At 39.0% G+C, this 11,810-nt stretch overlaps 1 protein-coding gene across 1 annotated transcript; it reads left to right on the top strand.

The window, feature by feature from the left end:
* The first annotated feature begins 5,594 nt into the window (after nt 1-5,594).
* Nucleotides 5,595-10,619, top strand: LOC103201734 (centrin-4). The gene is made up of 5 exons (XM_042781737.1): nt 5,595-5,615; nt 8,515-8,661; nt 9,265-9,393; nt 10,201-10,338; nt 10,530-10,619. The coding sequence occupies exons 1-5, from the start codon at nt 5,595-5,597 to the stop codon at nt 10,617-10,619; spliced, it is 525 nt and encodes a 174-aa protein (XP_042637671.1).
* Nucleotides 10,620-11,810: the final 1,191 nt, after the last annotated feature.

Below are 11,810 nucleotides of genomic sequence, written 5' to 3'. Positions count from 1 at the left end.
TATATATATGTATTTATATAGGCCTTCAACGAGATGGATTGACACAGTGGCTGCGATGATGGGCTCAAGTATAGCAGGGATTGTGGGGCTGGCGCGGGATGGGGCAGTGTTTTGTTCTGCTGTGCATGGGGTCGCTATGAGTCGGAAACGACTCGACGGCACTTAACAACAACGATATATATATATAAAATATCATTATATATGTTGTTGTTGTTCTGTAACGTCGAGTCAGACCTGACTCATAGCGATCCCTCTTGAGTTTCCAAGGCAGTATCACTACGGAAGTAGATTGCCCCATCTTCCTACTGAGGAGTGGCTGGTGGGTTTGAACCGCCAGCCTTCTGGTTAGCAGTCAAGTGCCTTAGGCACTACGCTACTATACTATATATTACATATATGTTATTCTGTAACACAATCAGATTATTAACAGCTGTTTTTCAAGACTGAGTACTTTCTACCCAAGACCTGGGAATTGGAATCTGAACTAATCATTACAAAAATATTTTAAATAAAATATTGAAAATATCAAAAGCCTAAATCATAAAGTGATGAAAAAGCAGATTAACATACTGCTCAGCCTTTTAGTTGCCATGAGATCATACTTGATTCCAGAGAGTAAAGGACAGCCTAGAAAACAGAATTAGGTTGGGTGCATACATGATCACTATTCACTTCTGGGTCTCAGAAATCTCTTTAGTGTTAGTATTAAAGATGAAATATATGACCTTGAAGCCAAGAAAGAGCAACTTATTAGGGGACGTTAATGGCCTGAAAAATCAACATAGCTAGCTGTCTGAAAATTGTACTAATTCACAAAATATCTTGAATTTGCATCATTTTAATCCCCACTGGGGTCCCTTCATATAGTAAAATCACTTCTAACATTAAGATAATCTTATCTATTTTCTAGAAGCTTCATGTTTTGTTGCACGTGGGTCACCATAAATCAAAACACTGACTTGACAGCAGCTAACAAGAAGGGTTAAGCAACATATACAAAATCACACAGCCTGGGAGATGATGTGAATACAGCAGGTTGATGGCTTTGGAAAATGTGGTAAGTTTCTATTTGCTAAGGTGTGAAAAGTGATTTAGGAGATTGCTTAAAGAACATATTTTGCACTGTTTTTCTTGCCCCAAATTCAAGGAGATAAGTGAGACAAATGAAAATGGCCAGGCACAACTCAGAATTCTTCCTGAATGCACTGTCAGAGAATCCAGTATGGATTTTAGAAAATATTTATTCTAGAGATGGCAATGCAGGAGGCATGAAAAGGGTCCTGATGTGTTTGCTATGTTTTAATAGACTATCACCTCTTTATTCCTACCAGGAAGTCAGGAGTCCTTCTCTCTCACACTTTTAGGTGGTGCCTTGACCAAGGTCATGAGTGGGCAGAACCATCAAGCCTGACCTTCTGGACAATAATTTGCTTTAGTTTACGCAGTTACATGGGTGTCTTCACCTCAGCTGTCAACTGGATTATCAGGCTACCTGTGGCCTGGTGCAGAGGAAGGACACTTGATGCTGCTGAACAATCGGCCAGATCTCTTGGGTGGGGGAGGAGATTCTGCAGCAAATAAAAACAGTTAAAACTGTCCCCATACACACTTCCTTCCAACCAGATTGCTGCCCCACATCCCTCTTATGCTGAAAGTTTGGAGCTTACCCTGCCAGAGGAGTTCTTGTGTTATAGTTGTATGCTTTAGTCAATTCAGACTTACAGTGACCCTATAGGAGTAAGCTGCCTCATACGGTTTCCTAGGCTGAAATCATTATGGGAGCATACTACCATGTCTTTTCTCCTGCCAACAGGCTGCTGGGTTAGAATCTCTGATCTTTCAGTTAGCTGACCACTTAACCACTGCACCACTAGGGCTCCTCAAAGAAATCCTTAGGTAGTGCAAATGATTAAATATTATCTCAGCTGTTAACCTAACATTGGAGGTTCAAGGCTACTCAGAGGTGCCTGGGAATGCCTGGTGATCTACTTCCAAAATAAGCCACTGAGACTCTATGGAGGACAGTTCTACTTTGATACACGTGGGGGAACCCTGAGCCCCACTAGATGGCAACTGAACAACTGGCCTGGCCAGAATCCCTGGCCAAACTAGGGAGGAGGAGTGGCAAAAGGCCAAGCAGCAGGCACCCTAAAGGTTAAGGAATGTTTGTTATTATGTTGTTAGTTGCTGTCAAGTTGGTACCTATGTACAGTGACCCTACGTACAACAGAAGGAAACACTTCCCAGTCTTGGACCATCCTCACAGCTTGCTATGCTTGAGCCCATGTTATAGCCACCGTGTCAATCCATCTGGTTGAGGGTTGGTCTCCCCCTTTTTTTTGACTCTCAACTTTACCAAGCATGATATCCTTCTCCAGGGACTATTCTTTTCTAATAACATGGCAAAGGCTGGCCATTCTTGCTTCTAAGGAACATTCCAGCTGCACTTCTTCCAGGTTAGATTTGTTTGTTCTTCTAGCAGTCCATGGTATTTTCAATACTCTTCGCCAACACCACAATTCAAAGGTATCAATTCTTCTGCAGTATCCTTCACTGTCCAGCTTTCACATGCATGTATGGCTACTGAAAATCCCACCGCTTGGGTCAGGTGCACCTCAGTCTTCAAGGTGACATCTTTGCTCTCTAGCACTTTAAAGAGATCTTTTGCAGCAGATCTGCCCAGTGCAATAGTCATTTGATTTCCTGACTGCTGCTTCCATGGGCGTTGACTGTGGATCCAAGTAAAATGAAACTTTTGACTACATTAATCTTTTCTCCGTTTATCGTGATGCTGCCTATTGGTCTAGTTTTAAGGATTTTAGTGTTCTTTACCCTGAGGTGCAATCCATACTAAAGGCTGTAGTCTTTGATCTTCATCAGTAAGTGCTTCAAGTCTTCTGTCTAAACCAAAAAACCCCAAACCCACTGCTATCGAGTGGATTCGACTCATAGTGACCCTCATTGGGTTTCCAAGGCTGTAAATCTTTAAGGAAGTAGACTGCCTCATCTTCCTCCTGTGGAGCAGCTAGCTGGTGGGTTTGAACTGCCGGCCTCTGGTTAGCAGCCAAATGCCTTACCCAATACGCCACCAGAGCTCCTTTCTGTCTAGGGGTGCAGAAAAAGGGTAGCTCCCTCCGCCCCTTAGTAATAATCCCAGCCAGATTATAAAAACAAGTTCACCTAAAGCCCACCATGATGGAGATTCTAATCCTTGCACCAGTTTACAAAGGTCAGAAAGACAAGACAAGTGCTCCTCCCTTCCCCTCACCCCCCACGTCTTCACCAAGCCTTAGCAGTCGGTGGAGGTGGAAACACTTCGCTACTAACCTCGCTCCTTTCTTCACCACTACTTGCAGTCCAATCGGTTTTAGATGGGACCCGGACAGGGAAGACGACAAAACCCCCAAGTGAAGTGCCTTTCCCTGCCTGCAGTTTGCGCATGTGCGCGGGGAGGGAGCAATCTGGCTGGGTAGACTGGCCGGGTCGCTAAGAAACCAGAGAGGAAAGTTCCGCTTGGGAAAGGCGGGGTCTTCACGCTATTGGTAGAGAATAGACAGAAGGGGGTTGGCTCAAGGGCCATTTTCCTTTTTGTCTATTAAATGGAATGATTGTCAATCAGCAAGGGCTTGCTTGGATGGGCGGGGCTGCTTGAGGGAAGCAAGAGAGTGGTTTTAGTAACGGCTTCGCAGCTGTGGAGATTGCGATTGAGCGGAGCGACTGCCGAGTGAGGCGGGGCAGGGGTGCAGGCGGGTGGTGTCAGTTGGGGTCATGGTGAGTGCGAAATTTTAAGATGCTGCTGGGACTGGGACTGGGGTTGAAGTTTCTCCCCAGAACAAGGAAGGGATTTTTAGTTTAGAAAATGTTTATTCGTCCCCTTTTCATGATCGTCTGTTGCCAAACTCTCCGCACGTTGCCAAAGAGAAGCACTTTATTCGTGACTTTAGAGAGAGAAGAGTGGTTCTTTAATTGATTTTCCCCGGTCATCTTCCTCATCATTTCGTAGGTCTCTTAAGTTAACTGGCTTCTACTTGGGAGAAGTAGTCTGGTGGGGGTCATGGATCTATTTCTTGGAAAGGTTTATTCAAGGCTAGTGCTCTCTGAAGGTACTTGCAAAGGATTTGCAAAGCAGTTTTTTCCACTTGAAGTCTTCTTAATGTGCCCATTCCTTAATTGGAGTTTCCCTGCGTTTATAATGAAACCAGGATTCATCTTTTAGAAGTCTAGAGTTTGTATTTCTTACCTCATTTCCCAGAATGTTAGCTCCAAATTGAATTATGAGAGATACGGTAACCGCTAGCTTATTTTGAACATCCCTAGAAGGGCCAATCATGTGCAATGGAAACCTAGCTATTATAATCTTAGGACCTTTGATTATATGTTTGTGACCTTTTAGACTTTCAAAGAGACTTAACATAATTTAATATTTACCGTTAGGTAACTGTTGCAACAGTATACTGTCTAACCAGTGACTTTAATTTGCTCCGTTGTCAGTGCTGAATAAATCGGCCGATATTTATATAGCGTTTTTTTTTTTTTTTACTTTTGAGGGTGTAGGAAATAAAGCCCCAAAGCCAATGAAATAGTTTCAGAAATCTTTCAACTGTTTGTATCTTTATAAATGTAATTATTAAGTCCAATCACCTTATGTTTCGTTAGGACTTCAAAATTTCACAATACTATCATTCACAATTCCAGAATTTTCTTTAAGGTTTTTATTTCATATCATTGTATTTCTGGCACCCACTAAGTGCAAATAAATATTGCATAAATGAGAGAAAGATTAAAGTATAAGTTTACTCCATACTTGGGAATGAATGCCTACAACACATACATTACAGGTATTTAAAAAACAAACAAACAAAAAAAAAAACTGCCGTTGAGTCAGTTTCGACTTATAGTGACCCCTCCTTGAGTTTTCTAGCCAGTATCTCTACAGAACTAGGTTGCCCAGTCTTCCTTCCGAAGAGTGGCTGGTGGGTTTGAACCTCCAGCCTTCTGGTTAGCAGTTAAATGCCTTAGGCACTATGCCACCAGAGCTCCTTTACAGATATTAAATTAAGAAAATAAAAAGTGAAAGTGGGAATAGTTAGAGTGAGTCTTAGCCACAGTCATCTGAAAGAAGAACAACCTGCTAGAATCTAGAATCTCAATAATAGATTACAAAGGTTCAACTTGATACATATACATATGCATACACACACACACACACACACACACACACATATATGGCAATCCTACTTCCATAGTGATACTGCCTCGGAAACCCAAGGAGGGGTTGCTATGAGTCAGGGCCGACTCGACGACAAATAACAATAACAATAACATATATACACACACACATATATATATATATATATATAATGTATTTTAAAAAATAGGCTTTTAAAACAAACACTATTGAGGAAACTATTGTGTGCCTATTTGCTAGGATTTCAGATATTACAAAGAAAATGGTTCTGCTGTCAAGTAGCTGTTGTCACAGTCTGGTAGGGAGAAAAGAGAATAGACCATTTCAATCCAGAGTGAAAAGTACTCACATGGGATGAGAACCTAAAGCACCCTGGATATAAGGAATGTGGTGTATTTAGAAGGTGATGTATGAACTTCTTGACGAGGTAAAGATGGAGAAGAGGGCTTTCTTGGCATAGGGCACAAGGGTCACCAATGATTGTAGATTATTATTGTGAAGCAATTGAGAACTATTGAATAATTTAAGCTGGAGAATAACATTCACAGAGAGGCATTTTAGAAAAGTAGTGATATGGGGAATAAATTGAGAGGCTGAAGAGTCAGAGACTAGTTAGGAAACATGCAGTCATCTAGTTAGGAAATAGCAGGACTAAGGGAGTTTCAGTATGGATGGAATGGAGAGAACAGATTCAAAACCTCTTCAAGAGGTAGATCTAAAATAAACTGGTCAGAATTTGGATATGGGGTGAGGAAAAGGAAGGAGTTAAGAATGACCTCCAGATTTCTATCTTAGATAATGGGTACCTGTGCTGGTAGTGCTTCAAAAAAAAGTACATGAACCTTTAAGGATGCTCATAATAGTAAAAATGAGACTATTTAACAGTCTATTACATATCAGCTTGACTATATGAAGAATGTGGCATCAGGATTGGAAGAAGGCTCATTAACAATCTGAGATATGAAGACAACAAAACGTTGCTTGCTGAAAGTGAAGAGGACTTGAAGCACTTACTGATGAAGATCAAAGACTACAGTCTTCAATATGGATTACACCTCAAAATCAAGAAAACAAAAATCCTCACAACTGGATCAGTAAACAGCATCATGATAAATGGAGAAAAGATTGAAGTTGTTAGGGATTTCATTTTCCTTGGATCCACATTCAACGTTTATGAAAATAGCAGTCAAGAAAGCAGATGTCATATTGTACTGGGCAAATCTTCTGCAAAAGACTTCTTTAAGTGTTGAAGAGTAAAGATGTCACTTTGAAGACTAAGGGGCTCCTAACCCAAGCCATGGTATCTGGTAGCGTAGTGCCCAAGGCATTTGTCTGCTAATCAGAGGCTGGCAGAAGGTTGAGCAATCTACTTCCGTAATGATACCACCTTGGAAACCCAAGGAGGGGTTGCTATGAGTCTGATCCGACTCCACGTCATTGAGTTTGGTTTGCTTTTTTTTTGGTATGTGTGTGAAAGGTAAAAATGAGTAAGGAAGACCAAAGGAAAATTGATGGCTTTGAATTGTGGTATTGGTGAAGAATACTGAAAATATAATGGACTGCCAGAAGATCAAACAAATCTATCCTGGAAGAAGTGCAGCCGGAATGTTCCTTGGAAGTGAGAATGGCCAGACTTTGTCTTACCTACTTTGGTCATTATGGTCAGAAGGGACCAGTCCCTGGAGAAGGGTATCATGCTTGGTAAAGTGGACAGTCAGCGAAAAAGGGAAAGCTTCTCAACAAGGTTGTTTTACACAATGCAATGATAGGCTCAAGCATAGCAAGGATTGTGAGGCTGACACAGGACTGGGCAGTGTTGTGTGGTAGCATAGTGCCTAAGGCATTTGACTGCTAACCAGAAGGCTGGCAGTTCAAACCCACCAGGCACTCCTCGGAAGGAAGATGGGGCAATCTACTTCTGTAGTGATACTGCCTCAGAAACCCAAGGAGGGCTCGCTATTAGTCGGGTCCAACTCGACGTGGCACATAACAACAACAACAACGGGGTTGCTATGAGTCAGAATTGAGTTGACAGCACCTAACAACAACAACAACAAAAACATATCAGTTGGGTTCAGTGTTGGAAACAGAAACTACTCTTTAGGCAGAATAAGATGTTTAAAACTGGTGGACTGATGAATGGATAAATAAAATGTGGTATATACATATAATGGAGTATTACTGAGCCATAAAGAGACATGAAGTCCTGATACATACTACAACTCTGGATGAATCTTGAAAACATTATGCTGAGTGTATTAAGTCACTCACAAAGGGACAAATATTGTCCCACTTACATGAAACATGTAGGATAGACAGGTATATAGAGGTCATTAACAGGAGTTGGGGGAAGGAGGAAATGGGAAATGCTTAGGGGGCTACTGAGTTTCTGGAGTAATGAAACCTTTTGGAAATAGATAGTGATGGATGTAACTAATGTCACTGAATTATATACTTAATGATTAAAATGGTAATAAGATTTTTGTTATATGTATTTTACTACAATATTTAAAAAAAAAAAAAAAAAGAAGAATCCACAGCTGCCACATGAACTCTTAATATATGGTAAACTGACAGTAGATAGACTGGAACATGGACTCTAGTTGCTGCCTTGACCACCACTACTTCTTACCAGATACGAGATACCAAAATGAGGCTGCAGAAAAACTCACAACTCCATGACCTTGCTTGCTGCAGAAAATAGCAAATATCACCAGAAAGATGCCTTCTATCTTCTAGATATTAGGTGAATACAGATAATTGGCCCAACATTTTTTTTTTTTTTTCAATCCATATCCCTGGAGTAGTTTGTCACCTGAAAAATTGTAGTTTTTCACTTTCCAGCCTCTGCGGTGTAGGAGTGCATGTGAGAAGAAGATGGGAAGGGATACCATGTTCCAGTCAAGCATAGCCTACAAAATACGAACGTTTCATTATAAAACTTAACAGGCATATATGAAAGCAAATGTTCCTAAAACGAATGCTTTTCAGATGTGTCAAGTAAGTACCACATTGTATTCCAGCAAAACACTATCGACTTTTTCCGGCATGCCCTCTTTTGCGTCTTCTTCCCATCAACAGGCTTAACTTTAAGGAAGAAATTTTAGTGGAAAAACAGAACCAAGCTTTCTATTAAGACATTAATAACTAAAAACACAAATGTTAGCAAGGGGAAGAAGGAAGTTGTTGAGTTCATTATTTGATAATAAGAAGATGCTTGAGTATGTTTGCTTATTAGATTTATTAGTGCAGCCTCAGTTACTCTAGTTCTGTTAATTTTTCTAGCAATATAGTTTATCTTTCACCCACATGTGTTTTTCTTTTAGGCATCTGGCTACCATACAGGTTCAGAGCAATGGAAGAAAAGAGCAGCAAAAATTGAGTTGAATGAAACCCAAAAGCAAGAAATTAAAGAGGCCTTTGATTTATTCGATGTTGATGGGTCTGGAACCATAGATGTGAAAGAATTGAAGGTTCTGAAATTATTTCTAATTCTAAAACATTTAAAAAGCCATATCATTTATTTTTGGCAATCTTTAAATTTTTATTTAACAGTAATCTTCTGTAAGCATGATATAAAGTCTCTTGACTGCATACACCTACCCTGGAAATTGTTAATCATTTTAATCTTGTTTACTAAATGAGGAAATATTTTCCAAGTAAGCCAAAGCCCAAGGTGTGATGGTGACACATTCTGTAGCACCAAACCAAACCAAATGCATTGTAGCTAAGTCCATTCTGATTCACAGCAACCCTACAGGACAGAGTAGAACTGCCCCATACGGTTTCCAATGTTGAAGATCTTTATTGAAACAGATTGCCACATCTTTCTCCCATGGAGCAGCTGATGGGTTTGAATCATTGACCTTTCACTTAGCAGCTGAGCACTTAACCACTGCACCACTAGGGCTTCTTCTCCTGTGGCACAGCAGGACTATAACCTAGGTCTGCTGACTTGATATCCTCGGGATATGCCCAGTCCATGGTAAGAAAGAAAGAAGTTAGTAATTAATAGATAATTAAGAAGCTAAGAATGAGATCTTGGTATATTGTAGTTTATTCTCTTCTTGTTCCAGATTGCAATGCGGGCCCTAGGGTTTGAACCAAAGAAAGAAGAAATTAAAAAAATGATAACTGAAATTGACAAAAAAGGAACTGGCACCATTGGTTTCGAAGATTTTTCTGCCATAATGAGTGTGAAAATGGTACAGTAGTGATTTCGTTTTTCAAAGAAATATAGGCAATAACCTTCTACATTTTGGGGCTAGAGCAATCAGAGTTTTCATGAAAGACTTGGAACTAGGTATTTAACGATGGGTGGGCTAGATAGGAGGAGCTCTGGTGGCGTAGTGTGTAAGGCATTTGACTGCTAACCAGAAGGCTGGCAGTTCAAACCCACCAGCCACTCCTCAGAAAGGAGACTGGGTAATTTAGATACCATCTTGGAAACCCAAGGAGGGGTCACTGTGAATTAAATCCAACTCAATGGCAGTGGGTTTGGTTTTGGTTTTGAGTTGGGCTAGATAAAAGTGGCAAGATTATGCACAAGATCATATGTTTTCAGGGAATAACGAGAAGAATTTGTAGTCTGGAGAAGAGGATTTTTATTAGGAGATAATGAGGTTGTATGGTACGATAGAAAAAATGGGGCCATGTTTGAAGCTTGAATCCAGGAAACATTTATTGAGAGTCTATTTTTGCCAGGCACTATTTTGGGACAATGGAGATAGAATTTAGATTTTTGGTGATGGATCTGCATTACTGGCGTTAATAGGAATGGAGTCTCTTTACCACCTTGTGCCTCTTGTCACTTGAGTAAACTCTGAGTTGAAATATCTTGAGGCTAGATGTTGTGAGGGCATTAAAACAATTGTTAAAAATCAGAGCAAGAATAACTAAGCTCAGTTATCTGGTATGTTGCTTTCCTAGACCTCAAAGATCTAATAAGTCTAGCTTGATAGAATAAATAAAAGACTGATGACATTTAGTTGTTTCTTTTTTTTTTTTTTAAGAGTGAAAAAGATGAAAAAGAAGAATTACTGAAGGCTTTTAAATTATTTGATGATGATGATACAGGAAGCATAACACTAAGTAATATCAAGAGAGTTGCCAAGGAACTAGGGGAAAATTTAACAGATGATGAACTTCAGGTAAATATGACTTTTTTTCTGACAGTATGGAACTATAAATGTGAGTTATTGTAATTATATTCTTACCTTGGCTGTGTTCATTAATACATTTAAAATAAAATTTGGTTTTAAGTATGTATTTGAATATTTATGTCATTATTCCTTTTTAATAGATTTTAATAGATTTCATATATTTACATTTTGTTTTACAGGAAATGCTTGATGAAGCTGATCGTGATGGAGATGGAGAAATAAATGAAGAAGAATTTTTGAGAATGATGAAAAAGACCACTCTTTATTAATACTGTTTCTTTGTCCCTTTTGGAAAGTTGTTAACAAAAATTTATATTGTTATGCAGATCTATAATTTGATATCCAAATGTATTCATTTTTAATTTTTAGTTTATATGTATCAAATTGGTCTTTTGATGTCTAATTCACATGGCAAGTGACATGTTTCTACCAATATATTGTTAAATCTATAGTGTCAAGAAACAAAGAAATGGAATGACTTCCTTTAACTGTGAATCCAAGAGCAGTATTAATTTCATCTCCTATTATTCAAGTCTCAGTTTCCAAAGACTTAGAACTCTTTTTAAGTTTAATGATCTTGGCTCTACATCCAAATAAACTTGGCAAACATGCCCTTACTTTCCCTATTATTTTCCTTTTATGTGACTCTAAAAAAATCTGATTACCATTTGTTTTTTAATCAGTTATTCAGGAATGTAGAGTATTAAATAAAATCGGAAACTATGTTATTTGCTATTTTTCTTATAAAAAAATTCAAAGGAGCAGTTACATCATATTTCTGTAAGTTTGACCAGAAGACGGGGAAAGTTAGCACTATTTAATACCCCTATGCTGGAACAGGGGCTAGGAAATTTATATGCTGTCTCAGTTGAGGTCTAACAACCTTGGAAGCTGGCAGTATCTTCTTACATAAGAGAAAGCTGAAGTTCAGAGAAGTTTTAAAAATTGCTCAGTTTTCCATAGATAATAAAACATAGATCCCAAATCTTACATTCTTAGTCCTCATTATGCTACTCCCCCGTGGATAAAAAGTTGCAGGATAATTGTGTACATTTTCTAACTCATTGTCCTGTATATGAATCTCTTGTAATTTAACTTCTTCCCTATGAAGCACAAGTATAGTTTTGGAGCAAGGAAAGCTTGTGGAAAATAAAGCTTGTAGAAAATATAACTTTAAAGGCCCCACCTTGCACCTTTTAGCTCTATTGAAATGAAGACTGGAAGATTTTGTCTTGTATTGTCAGTAAGAGAGATTTTCTTTATTTGATTGAAGGAGGAATGGTATATGCTCATGAACATTCTTGAGTATTTTCACAGTTATCTTCAATTCCTAATTCTGTAACATTCTCTAGTCCCCTCACCCCAAAAAAGTACCTATTTAAATATGCTTTATATGTTAAAATTTTAGCCTTTAAAATAAAATTGTTCTTAAGTGGATAATATACTTAAAGGAGTCCCTG

The sequence above is a fragment of the Orycteropus afer genome, unplaced genomic scaffold (genome assembly GCF_000298275.1).
Source record: "Orycteropus afer afer isolate SDZICR_OR568_19922 unplaced genomic scaffold, OryAfe1.0 scaffold00162, whole genome shotgun sequence".
In the NCBI taxonomy this organism is placed as follows: domain Eukaryota; kingdom Metazoa; phylum Chordata; class Mammalia; order Tubulidentata; family Orycteropodidae; genus Orycteropus; species Orycteropus afer.
Note: the sequence above shows the minus strand (reverse complement) of the source record. Positions and strands in the feature narration are given on the sequence as shown.